This window comes from Hyperoodon ampullatus (genome assembly GCF_949752795.1).
Source record: "Hyperoodon ampullatus genome assembly, chromosome: 1".
NCBI lineage: Eukaryota > Metazoa > Chordata > Mammalia > Artiodactyla > Ziphiidae > Hyperoodon > Hyperoodon ampullatus.
The window spans coordinates 152,590,905-152,606,685 of NC_136914.1; the positions used below are offsets into that span (position 1 = coordinate 152,590,905).

A 15,781-nucleotide genomic window follows, 5' to 3' on the forward strand; every position below is an offset into this window, starting at 1 on the left:
GCCCTGTGTGAAGGATGGAATTGTGTAAGCTGAGGGAGGACACGCCAGGCTCAGGCTAGGAAACCTGGGTGCTGTGGTCCTGCTGCTCCCACTGATGGGCTGTGCAACTTATGGCAAGCCACTTCTTACTCCCTCTGGGTTTCAGTTTGCTCATGTATCAAATGATGGGCTTGAAATAGATGACCTCCAAATTGCCCTCCAGTTTTGGTATTCTATCATTTGATAAAGAAATAACTTGTATTCATGAATATCAATTATGTAGATATATATAATAATGTGTATATTACATAAGTATGTGTATGTGTGTTCACACATGTGTGCTAAAATGATCTCCAAAAACTTAACAGGAGAATAATGATACTTAGCTTACAGCAGGCCATCAAATGGGAAAAGAAAAGAATCAGAAACAAGAGCACTGCATTTTGAATCTTCACTTTATCAGTGAAAAGATGCATGGTCGATGTCATTTAATTAATGACGTTAGCTTCTCCATTAGAATCTGAGCAGTTCAGTATTTGACTTTATATGCTCTTAGAGAAGGGATGCAGCATAACTTTACTATCCTCACTTAAGTTTTTGAACATTTGATCCTATTTAGATTTAAGGGCAACTGAACAACAGATGCTCTTCTCTTTCTCTCAATCCCCTTCCATTTTTTTGTTTATAACGGTAAGAGATGTCTATTATGGAATCAAAGAAATATAAAGAATAAAAGTAACTTGTAATCCCACCACTTCAATAAAAATGTTCATTCAAAGTTTTTTCGATTTTATTGTTCAGGATTAGTATTAGATGCTTTTGTAAAATATACATGTTATTTATTTATTATTTCTAAATTAACTGAGATTCCCCCACCCTCACCCTAAAAAAATTTAAGCAAGAAAAAATGTCAGATTGCTCTTTTAGAAAGACGGCTTTGGTTACAGTGTGGAGAAAAGCTGGGGAGCCATGGCAATAATGGGTACTATCTGCCCATGTATTTCTGGGTCTCCTCCTTCTGAGCACATGGTAGAATTGTGCTTCCCTGGCTCCTTGAAATGAGGTGTGACTATGTGGCTTATCTTGACCAATGGTCACTTCTGTATGGAAGTATTTAAGAGCCACTGTGCAAGTCACAATTTCCCCTTCCCCCTGCCATGGCAACCAGCAATATTCTAAATGACAGGTATCCCATCAAGCTGTCTCTGAAGGGGAGTGACATAAGGCTGAACTCCCACCAACATTCCCTCAGATGGACATGTAGCAAGAGGAAGGAACAAATCTTTATTGCTTTAAACCCCTAAGATTTTGGAGTTGTTTGGGTTTTTTCCTGCAGTATAACCTTACTATCCTTATGACACATGGGACATGACTAGAGATAGGGAGAGGGCTGGATATGGTCTAAAGAGATAATAGGGGCTGAACTAGTATAGCTGCACTAGGGTTGAAGAAGATGCATTTGGGAGATATTTAAGAGGAAAATTACGATTTGATAACCAATAAGAAATGAGGGTTGAGGGGGAGATAGAGTTACAGGAGATTCCTAGGGCTTGACTGGGGTGACTGGGTGGTTCATTGTACCATTTAATGGTACGTGACCACTGGAGGAGGATAAAACGTGGTTGGCGGAGGGAGAAGGAGCTGGGAGATGAGGAGTTCAGGTTTCGACCTATTGGACTTGAGCCATCTGGGACATCCAAATGGAGATGTTTAGTGGGCTGCTGTATTACAACTCAAATCGGCATGAAGTAGGAAGAGTGATATGTTTTCTCCAGTCTACTTTCTCCAGTCATGTTTAGGGATGAAATAATACAGATACTATATACTAGAACCTACTTTTTTTCCCTTGTAGACACTACTTTTGTTGAAATGTTCTCTGGAACAAATTCTGTTCTTGACTGGCCTGTGGTTTATTTTGCCTTCCTCCCTATGGGGGCAGAGGACCACATGCTAAGAATCTTGAAGTCATTTGAGAGCTTTCTTGTTTCATTATATTCTACATGTGCATAAGCCAGCTTTCACTTGGTGTGCTAGTCTCCTGTGGCTGACATAACAAAGTACCACAAACGAGGTGGCTTAAAACATAAAGATGTGTTGTTTCAAAGTTCTGGAGGCCACAAGTCTGAAATCAAAGTGTCAGTAGGGTCATGCTCTCTCTAAGGTTCCTTGCCTTTCTCTTAGCTTCTGGTGTTGCCAGAAATCCGTGGCATTCCTTGACCTGTAGCTGCATAACTCCAACCTCTGCCTCCATTGTCACATGGCATTCTCTCTGTGTCTCTGTGTTTTCACATGGCTGTCTTCCTATAAGGACACCAGTCAGATTGGATTAAGGGCTTACCCTACTCCACTATGACCTCATCTTAACTGATTCCATCTGCAATGGCCGTATTTTCAAATAAAGTCACATTCTGAGGCACTGAGAGTTAGGACATCAGGGTATTTTGATGGGGAACAAATCAACCCATAACACTTGGTAAAACTGTGATAACCCCCAAATTTCAGCACCTTTAACAACAAAGTTTTTGGTGTTTGTTCATATTTCACATTGGGTGCAGTCTGGCTCCAACTCAGAGACTCTGCTCCATGTATCTTGCCCTTTCCAGGATCCAGGCTGAGGGAGCAGCCCTTCTCTTTCTCATGAGGCAAAGGAAAGCTTCCAGTTGCTGAACTACACAATGGCTTATAAAGCTTCTGTCACTTCTAATCACCTTTCACTGGTAGGACAGGTCATATGGCTAAGTCTGTAGGAATTAGAAGAACATGTATTGACTACCCGCCACATATTTGGTGGTTAATAAACGGGAGGAACCATTCCAACAAGCAGGCCTTTGACAAAGGGTTGCCCTATCTCTTCACTCCGGTAGTTTTTCTGGAACATGAATTAGGTCTTCTATTTCTCTTGCATTACTCTCAGTGCTCTAAATCAAATGCCTGGCACACGTTAATACTCAATAAAGTTTTCCTGAATGAATGAATAAATATACAGTTCATATTCACTTTGCTTTTAGCATCCTGATGAAAAAGATTTCAGTTATTAAAGCCCCAAAGGACATAGTTAAAGATGAAAACCTCATTTGAGAAAATAAGTTGCTGAACAAATCACAACCCCAAAAGCACCTATTACTGTTCTATTATTAATATGAAAACTGGTGCCTGAAATAAATGGTCTTAAAATTAGTTTTAAGAACATCTTTTAACCCAGAGCTTATTCATGGAGGAAATTTTATTGTTCCCATGGGGAGCATATCACCCCCTTACTTTGTCCTCATACCCGTATCTTTCTTCAACCTCACATTTCATTTTCTAATAAATTCATACTTTAGTTATCTTTTGCTAAAGGCCCTTCTTTATTACCTCTCTGCTTCCACGTTACTCACACTAGACATTTAAAAATATTTCCCTGCCGTCTTGTAATGAGTGATTCTTACATTTATTCATATTTATTTATGTTTTAATTCTTGATGCTTTACTATTTTAAGTAGTTCAAAATTACAAATATCAACAATTTAAAGGCACCTAGATTATCTAAAGAGACATATTAGAAACAATATTCTGAAAGCTAAATTTATCAAACTCTATTCATTCACAAATGTTTTTCAACCATATTAGCATAAGAAAACAGTTATTTTTTGGTCTCTCTTCAAATCCCTGCAAGGTAGCACAGATATTTCCCTAAAGTCTGTTGAGTAATGGTTATCAGATTGTCCATCCTCATGGTTGTGAAGTTGAAAAGGAAATGGAAAAAATATCCTCACTGTGAGCCTCCTGTATCTCCTTGTACTGTATGTAGTTAGCCAACCTATAAAGATTACGGTGTGTCTCTTTACAGAGCTACCACACTAAATCCAGGTTTCCTACCCCACTGAAGCAGGGTTGGGAAGAGGCCAGTCCCTGCAACAGGACCCCCAAATCTGCAGGGAATGCTCAAAACCCTGGTCTATGAAACAATTCTTGGCTCTGCAGCCCTGTCTGCTCCCAACTGCCACTGACACGCAAATCTAAACAGGCCCTTTATCTCCCTTTCAAAAGTTTTCTTTTTATATTTTCTCTTAATCATGTAGAAATTGAAAGTCACTGAAGAAATCACGAAAGTTGGCAATCACATTGAGGCCAGTGCCTTCGTGTCCCGGCATCTCACAAGCAAGGACAGTTTTACTAGTTAGAACTCTGCTGTGTCCTCCCGAAACCAAGCTAAACTGAAGCTAATGCTAAAAGCCTTCAATACTTTTTGAAAAATCCATCAAAGGTTTTGCTGAATGATATTTATAAGGGCCTCACTGTTCTCTTTCAAAAACTGAAATGCCCTTCTCTGACAGTTGAAAAAAATTGCTTGTGCTTTTCATCTTTCCCTCTCAGAGTGTAAACATTGTTTTGAGTGAAAGGAGCTGAAGGAGCGCTTACTTTCCCTTGAAATTTTATTTTTAAATAAGAGAGGGAGAAAATCCTTTTTCTGACTAATACTAATAATACAGGTCAAAGTGTCAGGCGATATACAATTAAATGGAAAACAAAAAAGGTTCCCCCTCTTTTTCCCACAGTACAATGGCACTGGAATATAAATTACTGATGAAGATGAAATAATACTTCAAAGCTTGTAGGGCAGGGCAGGGCAGTGTTTACAAAGTATTTTCTATGGCACGATAAGACACTGAAGATGACGGTAACCCATGGACTTGAGGGTGTTGCTGAACAGTCTAAAACTAGCATGAGGTAGGATTTTAGGTCCCTATAGCCTGTGACCCCGTGATATGCTTTGTTTCGCAAGGGCAGCTGCAGTTATCAACAGATGTTTCAGCAATAAATAATTGGTATCATCTCGGAAAAGACCCATCTACCTGGGGAGAGGGCATAATACCAAAAACACTGCCCAGCTATTACAGCCACATTAATCTCCCATCTCTCCAGGTTTCTTGGGGAGCATGCTGCAGGTGTTTTTTCTGAGAGAGAGCAGACAAACTCTCTCAAGTCAGCAAGCTTTGTGTGGAGTGTAAAGGAGGTTGGCCCCTGCCATAAATTTCTGTCTGTGGCCACACACCAAAGGAGAAAAGATTGGGGGGATGGGGAAGTAGGAGAGGGAGGAAACAGGGGAGGCTGTGGAGAACAGAAAAGAGAGCACAAAACACATACGATTTTTCTTGATTAAGTTAAGCCTAAGAGAGGAACATTAGAGATGACCCTTAATTTTACTAACTCAGGCGCTCAGCACAATTCTATGCTTAACTTTGCCCTGTTATTTGTGGAATTAACTTAAAGACAGCGTTTACACTCCAAGTGTAGTGCTAATTTTTAAAATGGAAGGGAAACTTTTTATGGGAAGGATTCATTTCAAGGTAAAAAAAAAATCACTGAAATTTAGATTTATAAAAAAACAGTAAGAAGAGATAACTGAAAAGACAAACTCAGCAGCCTTTAACTATTTTCTATGTAAGAACTGAATCTCACAATTATATTATAACATGGTCGTCCAGTTCAGTAAAGTGTAATATTGAAACCAGTGGATAACGGGACAAAAACAAATCATGGATCATGGAATTTCCTCGAGATACTTTTGACAAACTAAGATATTAAAAGTAGCCCTAGTTCACAGGGTGCTATAGTTCTTCATATTTACAAAACAGAGTGGTTTAGCAATTGTGCACTTGGGGTCTGACACAATAAGAAAGCATCCTGAGAGTCTTTAGGAGGTGTGGTTGCTTAATTTATAGCTTGCTGGGTAAGCAAAAGAAAATGATGCTCAGAGTTCAAAAAGCTCCCAGGTTAAACACATTACGGGCTAAAGCCGCCTAATGGACTGATTCTTAGAGCTGTGCCTGAGTGATCTTGTGAGCGGGGCACAAACCTCTTAAATTCTCTATGCCTTTACTTCCCCCCAGTTGTGACATCCATGCAATATATAGAGGGAAAGTAGAAGGAATAATGAATGGATTCCTGAAATAGTCTAACAACTATGAGCTGTTTGTCTCTCAACTCACATTAACCCCAAATGCAGCGAGACCTGGACGTTTTTAAAACACCATTTTCAGTTTTTCAGCCAACGTCACCACCAGGTTTGAATACAGCGAGGGGGATCTGGTAAGCGTGCATGGAATGAAGGGAATAAAACCCTGGTTATAGTGATGTGCTGAATCTCAGTTTCTCAGCCTATGCTGGAAATTCAGAGGCACTTTCTAAGCCCCAAAGGTCAAAGCAGGGGTCACTCCCTCTGTGAAGCTATCCTGCTCTTACCTTCCGGGGAAGCCGTAGAAAGTTCTTATATGCCACCAGCCGAATCACACAGGGCTTTCCAAGCCCTTCTCCACTCACATTCCTGTTCAGGCTCTCTGCCTTTAATTTATAGCTTGCTGGGTAATCTAAAGAAAATGATGCTCAGAGTTCAAAGAGCTCCCAGGTTAAACACATTACAGGCTAGAGCAGCCTAATGGACTGATTCTTAGAGCTGCCCAATTAATCGCCACCCTATTTTTTGCAACAGTCATTCTTAAACTTTAACATGCAACAGAATCATCTGAAGGGCTTGTCTAATGTTGACTGCTAGACCCTCACACCCAGAGTTTTTGATTTGGTAAGACTAGTGCAGGGCCCAGGAATCTGACTCAGTATCTGCGTGATGCTAGTGCTGTTGTTGGGAGGTCTAAATTAAAGCACCATTGCTTTAGAGCTGCACTATCCAATTAAACAGTAGCCCTAGCCACATGTGGCTATTTACATAGAAGTTCATTTTAAAAATTAAATAAAACTAAAAATTCAGTTCTTCAGTCATTCTAGCCACATTTCAGGTGCTCAAGAGCCACATGTGGCCAGGGGCTAAATGTATTGGGCAACAGAGATATAGAACATTTCCAACATTGCAGAAAGTTCCACTCTACAGCTTGCATTAGAGTAAACAAGTTTCAGGACTTCTACCTGTGCTCTCAAGTTCATTCCTTGAGGCTTCAAGAGGGAGAACTGGAGCAGGACGGAGGAAGGGGCTAAGTCACAGCTCCGCCACTCACTGGTCTGTTCCCCTAGGCAAGTTAATCTCCCTGCACCTTAATTTCCTCATCTGCAAAATGGGCTTGATAATGGTAATAATCACTGGAGGGCTACTTTGAGAATTAAATGAGATGATGCATGTGCATTTTGTAAACCCTACAGTGATACACACACTACAGTTTTTGTTCCATTCCACTTCTCCACTAACAACAAGCACACTTATTTAAAACCCCTGGTTCACCACTGAATTCGTTCCAAGTATTCACTTTCCTTTGCCTACGGTCCTCAGCCTGCTTAACCTCGGGTGTTTGTTTTTTGGAGGGCTGGAAAGTTTTGGGGGAGGCAGTTACTGTTCCTCCAGTAACAGTAATGACTGGACAACAGTAATGACCGTTGGAGTCACTGTCTCCAACAATGCTGTTATGTGTACATAGATTAGGGGATCTTCCCTGGATTTTTGTTTTAATAGGTAAAAACAATGTCTATATCTATACATTTATTTTGGGATGACCCCAAAACACATTCCCATGTAAACCAATAAAATAAAATTTTGGGAATATTATCATTGCTTGTAATGCCTGGTCTCCAGACAAACATCTATATTTTATGTGAGAAAAAAAAAAAGCTAATAGAGTCTCTTCTTTGATAATCATCTAAGAGAATGTAGGAAAAAAAACACTATCAGAAAGGAAAATGGCACTCCTAGTAGCATCCCCAGAACCTAAGCCTGAAACCTGAGCTCAAATCTGAGTTCATGTGTTATTCTTGAGGCTCTCTCCTATCTGGGGTAGAGGTACCCATTTGATTAGTTTCCAATAAATGAGTTGAGGAATAAGCATGCCAATGACCTTGACATGATACTTCCTGAACAGTGTGAATCATCATGAGGAGATAAGGGAGTGAACAGGATTCCAGGCAGGGCTCAGGGAAGGGACATGCCAGACCTCAGTAGCTTAGATAGCAAGTCACATGGATGAAATAGTGGTGAATTTATTTTTTTTAACCTACCCAACTTTTAGAAAGTAGTATTTCAAAATAAAAATGCTATGAGGCATGGCGGAATCAAAACTACTGCTTCTGGCCCACCAAGAATATGCAAATAGGGACTTCCCTGGCAGTCCAGTGGTTAAAGACTTCGCCTTCCAATGCAGGGGGTGAGGATTCAATCCCTGGTCAGGGAGCTAAGATCCCACATGCCTCACAGCCAAAAAACCAAAACATAAAAAACAGAAGCAATATTGCAACAAATTCAATAAAGACTTAAAAGAATATATATATATTTTTAAGTCATGTAAATATTTCAGCATGACAGGTTCTCATTGGGCCCACTGACCACCCTTCTTCACTTGTACTTGATTTGCCTTTCCAACAGAAGGTCTTATGGGCAAGCAAACCCTCTTAAAAAGCTTCCCCCCACACACATTAGTCAATCTGGCAGAGCTGACCATAAGGGTAGGGGATGTTTTATGCTTCAAAGAAATGTAATCTATTAGACCACTTAGAGGCTAAATGCCTCACTTGGGGGTGTCAAAGGAACAGGTGGTGTGGCTCTTCCTACCAGTAACTGCTCCAACCCGGCGCCAATCACATCCTGCAGGTTTGTTTTGTCCTCTGGGCCCACAGCTTGTTTGTACTGCCACTTTTCAGGCACGAAGGGCCACTTCATTTCCTTTGCCTCCTGGATCAGGGTTCTTAACTCGCTGGGGAGTGAAGCTGAAAAGGTCAGAGTTCAGGTAAGGAAATTGCAGTCAAAGAAAAGGCTGTTGAGTTACCAATGTTATGATGAAGCACCTCAGTGGCAAAAAAATTTTTTTCCTACCTCTTGCTGGCTGGCCTAACCTGGTAGTTCTGACTCAAAGAATAATAGCAAAAAGCTATCTGTCAGGGGTGGCCCTGGTCTACTTTGCCCTACAGGTAAATTGGGGGTAGTCAGGCATTAAAAAAGGTTTTAGCAGGAAGTAAAGCACTTCAGTGACTATCTCTGCATGAAGAATCAGAGAAAGGAACGAAGGAAATATTATTTTTCCTGTAAAATGAGAACAGGACTGAGAATGGAATGGCATTTGGGGCTTGTGGCAGCTGGGTAATGCAGAGAATCAATCTGTACAACTTCTTTTTTCTCCTCTAAGACCTCACCTCACCTCAAACTTTCCCTGTGGACTACATTTGAATATAGACAATGAATGCAAAAAACCCATATCAATTTATTATGAAATGGCCTTGTTTCACATTAGGAGATATAGTTAATCTCTTAATAGACATCAAACCTAGTTAATTATATAAGTCAACAATCTCCTATCCAAACTTGGGAAACCGGAAAAGTTCTGCAAACTAGAAGGTTTTTTTTTTAAGTTTGGCACCTGAACCAGACTTGAATTGACTAGAGGCTATTTATAATCTTGTTATAGTGAGATTAGTCAACATTTTGTTCTGAAAATTTTAATGTTTGACTGTAGATGCTGCTCCAGCTTCTACTGGAGTGTTAGTATAACAGACGTTATATACACCATACTTCCCTTTCTAACATTTGAAAAAATTCTGAATTCTGCAGCACATGTGACCTCCCCCCAGGGCTGTGAATAAGGTATCATGGACTTGTATATATGACTGCCAGCTATAAATCTCCAGGTGCCTGTCTTGCAGACATTTCAGACTCAACATATCTAAAACTGAACTCATCACCTTTTTTCTAAATATTGTATTTCCCTCTCTGTTTTCTATTTTGATGAATTCTACTATCATTCACTGACTCGCCCAAGTCTGAAACCCAGAAGTTGGTCTAGACTTTTTGTTCTCTCTTCCTCCCTGAATCTAATTGGTTATCAAATTCTGTGGATCCTAAAATCGATTTCTTCCTTTTAATTATCAGTAATTTTTGACTGAGTCATTGTTTTCTATCTCCTCCCATCCATTTCATCTTCCAGACTGTTGATTCCCATTTTGCTAAAAACAAGATGGACCAGGCCATTGCTCTGCACAAAATTCTCCGATGCTTTTGCACATCCTGTCCCCACTGTTTGCATTGCCCTCCCTCAATTGCCTCATGACCAGGCTCAGGCCCACTGACTTCATTCAGCATTCAGTGCAAACACTGCCACTTCTCATCAGCCCTGCCATGATCTCCCAGTGGAATTGAGATGTCCCTCATGAGTGCTCCCAAACCCACAGGTGCATGCTCCTTTCAGCATTCATCCCACTGTTCTCTAGCCACATCTATCCTTTCATTGAACTGTGGACTGTCAGCTCCCTGAAAACTGGCATCACATCTTATCACTTTTGTAAATCACACCATGATGGTTAAAAGAAAGATTAGTCTCATGTTTACATGAGACATGCTAAATAAGACAAAAGAGATATGACAAAGAGAGTGAAAAAAAAAGAAGAGAAGGAAGAAAAGCTAACTCTGCCTTGGTTCATGATGTCTTCTTGAGTCCTTGCCACCAGCTGGGCAAATGTAAGGAAGTCTCCTGAGGGGAAGGACTGTTTGGCATTGAGGGGATAATGCATGGGCTATGCCAATGAATGACTGATCTGGACTGACTACTAAGGATAACTTACAAGTGTCACACTGAAACCATTGTCCCCCCACCCCCTGCCCCATTCAGTAACCCAGAACTACTGAGCACCCTCTGTGCAATGGCACTCCCCCAGTAAAAGCAAAACCACGAGGTTGGAAGCCTATGTGGTCACAATCTCCTCTTACCACCACTGACATAATTTTAATCTCTGAAAATGTTTCCAATATACATATAGAGAAAATTTCTTAAATGATATTTCTAAATAGTCATGAATAGGATGACTATTCAGTTCTATTTGCTTAGGACAGTCCTATGTAATCATAGTGTACTTATTAATAGTGCTTTTTCACTCTCAAAAGTACTTCAATTCTGATAAATTATTTGGATACTCTGTCCATGAGTGTCAAGCTCAGGGGTCAAAGGATTAGTTAAATGACAACAGAAATGTGATTTCTGGATTCACAGAATTTCACTGTATTTTGGCAATGAATAGCTTTAAATATTTTCAAAATTTCTTCATGATGATATATTTGTTAAAAATCCTTTTTTCCTCCTCATACCACCCTTTCCATACAGATCGTGCCAGAACATGGATAGTCCACTGGGGAATACTGAAATAAAAGATGCCTCTGAAGTATGTTTTAAAAATATATCTCTTTTTGGATTTCAGTTCCTTCTCTATCTCAGGGGGTTAGAGTTGCTAGGACTAGTCACCCATGCTGACTATGACAATTTCTGAAGAAAAAGGATGGGGTTGAGAGGAAGAGGGAAAAGAATAAAACCCATAGTGTTCATGTTCGAGTCCACCGGCTGGCCCTGTCGCCTTAAGTGACCCTGTACTAATGCCTTTCTCTGGGAGCACATGCGGGTGATGACATCAGTGGCGGTGGCAGCCCGACCCGTGAGCTAGAGCTGCTCAGAAACCACCTGCCGAGGGACAGGCTCCGTGTTCAGACTGTGTCCAACTGCACTGATGGCGCTCGGGTGGACCATGCAACATGCAGTGGCGATGGGCAAATGCTGAGTTTGTCAATGGCTCAGCACAGGGTTCCTCCCCCATTGATTTACTGGATTCAGCCAACCCCAGCAGTCCGCCCCTGACCCAGCAGTAGCCTCCTCTGCCTCTCTGGTCACTTACTTCCCCAAGCAGCTTACCTGAAGGGCCATGGCTAATTGAGTGATTTTGCAGTCGTGATTTGCCTTATCTGGAACTAAACTGATTATTTCTCCTATTCTGTGGCACTTGAGAAGAAAAAGAAAATGAAAATCCTTCCCGATTGGGGGCTCAGAGTCTTCACTAAGGAGAACACAAAGCTTAAAGGAATTTGGGCTGAAGAGACAAAGGACATGATGTAGTAAAAGGAGAAGAGAAAAACTTCAGGAGAAATAACAGAACACAACACACTGCCCCTGGGGAGAACTAGGACCAGCACTGGAGCAAGCAAAGTTAGACACTGATGTATCTGGCTAGTAAAGAAAGAAAACACTAAGGCTGTGAAACAACTGGACATGGGGCATGTTATCTTGAAAAGAATATGGATGACAGGTTACAAAAAATTAGACTTCTAAAGGCACCTAAAAGTTCTCTTATAAAAATATATGTTCCTATATACAAGAATGTGGGAAAAAGACTCTCCTAGAACATTTTCCCATTACATAATCAACAACAACAAAAGAGATGGGGAGTGTGCATTTTATATGGGGATCTTATTTCTGTAAGGAATAGCAAATGACTAAAAATACAAAGAAAAATATTAAAAGCACATAAAAGGGACACACTGATAGAAATGAAGGGAAATTTATCTGAATGCTAAAAAGAATCTAAGAAGCCTGCCTCTTCAAAACTGGCTAAAGAAGAAATCAGAATTGCTTTAACTTTCTAGACTTTGTGATTGAAACTTCCCAAACAATGACTCATCTAAAACTATGAATGGCACAAACTATGAATGAGCAAAAGAGCCAAATTCTTAAACCCTGATAATGATGCAATAAGTATTTATCAGTATGAGTGGATTTATTTTACAAATGGCATGTAAATACAAGATGAGAAAATGTACTGATGATCAAAAAAGAGAGATGGGACTGATGAGATGACATATTTGTGGAAACTGTAGAAGTCTATGGAAACTGATGAGGCACAAAAGCCTAGTTTGAAAAAAAAGTATGTGCCACCATTCAGAAGTTGCTTCAATTTTTTAATAATTGAAATTTACATGCACCAGCCCACTTGGACCCTTTGTTCTCCTTGAACTAAACTGTTTCTTGTGGCCTCATGTTTACTGAAGCTTAAAATTAGAACTGACAGCAATTCACTGCAACAAAGTGGGCTTCCTCCCCTGCCCGTCCACCCACAGCCCATGTCCCATTCATGCCCTAGAAATCCACTCATCTCTCTGTGGTCATCTGCCAATAGAAGAAAAATAGGGCAGAGATGAGAATGTGTTGTTCAGACAGGGGAAAGGAGAGCAAACCTGCTGCTCCCCACTCCCCCCAGCACCTCCCATCAGAACCTCACCTCTGCACCGCTGGTCCTCCCTCTTGTCCTCCTCTAACACATCTGACGCCTCCAACAAGAGCTGGTCCAGCACTTGCTTGCACTCTTGCAGTAGCACAGCTACAGCTTTTTGATTATTCATGATGATTACCCTCCCTCGATGATGAGTCGAGTGTCCCTGGGTCTACGGTGATCAATTACCTAGGAGAAGACATCGATTCTCAATAAAAGAGCCCCTTCAAGCCTGAGGTACCTGGAGAACAAAAGAGGGGGAAAGATGATTAACTGAAGCATCATCAATTATCTGTAAGACTCAAGCAGGGAGGGATAATAGAGCAAACACATGAAAATACATGACAGCCCCTGAGGACTTTCTTAGGGGAGTGTGTGAAATTACTGCAGGGCCTGGTCTAGATGGGCAGCACCTCGAAGTCGTCAGAGAGCAGAAGGGAAAGGGTCCTGGTGCAGACCTGGTTACCCACAGTGAAGTCAGTGGAATCACATGGAGCCAAATGAAATGAATATACCCTATGATTCATGTATCTTCTGAATACCTCCTATCAGTGCCTCTGGATCCCAGTGGCACCACACTTTCTTGCCTCTCTGGAAGTCCACAGGAAGCATCTGGCTAACAGTTCTAATATTCAGACACAAGCACATGGTAATATGAAGTTTACCACTCTCATAACCCACTGCTGATTTCCCCTGTGCAGTATTCTTTATGGTATTTAGCATCATATAATTTGGACCAAAATAGGCAATGACAGATGCCAAATTTAAAGCTCTTCACTGCCAGGCACATTGCCAAATAAAATAAAGAAATGTAATCCCAGAAAACCCAATTACCTAGATCTATCATATGGATAGATCTACTTATATCCATCCCATTTAACACATATACAGCTGAGAGACTTCTTATATAAATATGAGTATACTGTAATGAGCTATTGCAGTCAAAGTAATTTCAGGAACAAAATAACCCACTGACTGTACAAAAATGCCTGACAAATACTGAAAAGTCTCTTGATTAACAAATCTCTTTTTTAATTGAAGTATAGTTGATTTACAATGTTGTGTTAGTTTCTGGTGTACAGCAAAGTGATTCAATTCATATATATATATACATATATATATATATACACACACACACACACACACACACACACACACACACACATACACACACACATAAATATATGTTCTTGTTCAGATTCTTTTCCCTTATAGGTTATTACAAAATATTGGGTATAAGTTCCCTGTGCTATACAGTAGATCCTTGTTGTCCATCTATTTTCTATAGAGTGGTTTAACAAATCATTTTGTTTGTTTTCCTTTTACTAAAGAATGTACATTGTAAACAAAACAAAGGAAGTTATTCTCTTTCTGAATTTGCCAGAATAGACAGTGGAGCTGCTGTCTGGTTGCGACACTCTTGTATGGCATGTAGAATCTTATTACCAAAGCAAGAGAATCTGAAAAGGAAGAAAGTACAACAGATATATGGATGATCTACTCCCTCTGTAATCTAGCAGACCCATGCAACACAATATTTTACTGTTTTAGTAATCATTAAAACTATTAAACCAGTGAATTATTGTGTTGGTGTTGGGGAAAATGTGCTCTGCTACACAATGGCCTCACTTTAAGAAGCTGGTTTTGAATCTGAAATAGCAAGAAAGCATTTTTCTATCTTTTTTCTATTCTATGACTTAACAGGAACAGAAAATGAAGGATGAGCTGTGAAATCTAAACTCTGTAATTTTCATTCTAACGTAAATTTTATCCTCGCTGTGCTTTAGGTTTTCATTCACACATACACACACACACACACACACAGGTGAAAGTGCCAAAGCAAAGTTTTAGGATGCAACAGACTTGTTTCATGAAGACAATCATGTACTCGTTGATGAAGAACACAAGCAGAGTTTTCATACAACAGTCTTGTTACTTGAAAGAGCATTTACATAAGTGAAGTCATGAAATTAGTTACTGGAAGCATTTAAACATAAATATAAATTTAATCTCTTTTCTGTTTAAGATGTTTCATAGAGTACTCCTGCATGGATTGGGTTGTTGGACTAAATGGTTTTCAGTGTCCCTTTTAGCTCAAGTGTTTATGTCAATGTTTTGTGGTACAAGATGACCATTAGCTTGCCTTTCTATGAAAAGAACTAAACAGTAAGGGCTGGTCAGAGAGTTAATCAGTAGACTAGAGTGAGCAAGAGGCCATGAAGCAATGATAGCCCATTCCCACCATTCCCTGAAAAAGGAAGATGGTGGCTATAATGGAAGGTTAGTACGGAAACTGGGAAATGCAGTTGGTGGATGAGAAAGTTAAGAACAAACTTTGCTTGGAATGAGTTACGGGTGAGTAGGACTCTCACTTTTCTTCAAGTCCTAAATTAAATCAAGAAGGGAGTTCACTTTCCCAGGATCCTTTTTATAGGACTTCATATAGAAAGAGAGGTATAAAAAGAAAATATGAAGAGCTCATGCACAAAGAAATAAAACTGCACTATAATATAATTTTAATAGCACACCACCCCTTTGTCTAAAGGCTTAATGTTTTATTAGTCCTGTATCATCCTCTTATGGTAGACAATAGTCTTCCATTATAAATTTTAACTGCTTTGTTTCTGTTAATATTTTAAGCAGAGAGAGTATGTAGTAAAGAAAAGAAGACCTAGAAATAGGAGAACTAATATACATAATAGTGCTCAACGACTAATTCCACTTCATTCTCTACTATTAACTATTTGTGAGACTGCTGAGTTTCACTTTTGAGATTCACTTTTCTCATCTATATTTTGAGGGGATT

The 15,781-nt window shown here is 40.0% G+C and overlaps 1 protein-coding gene across 1 annotated transcript in view; it reads right to left on the minus strand.

Moving 5' to 3' along the window:
• Positions 1-13,105, minus strand: part of ALPK1 (alpha kinase 1) — a gene marked incomplete at both ends in the record, with an annotated part of 59,423 nt that extends 46,318 nt beyond the window's left edge. The window contains 2 exons of the mRNA XM_079717649.1: positions 8,510-8,664; positions 12,985-13,105. Coding sequence (XP_079573775.1) covers positions 8,510-8,664; positions 12,985-13,105 — 276 coding nt within the window. The remainder of the gene's footprint in view (positions 1-8,509; positions 8,665-12,984) is intronic.
• Between the last annotated feature and the right edge of the window lie 2,676 nt (positions 13,106-15,781).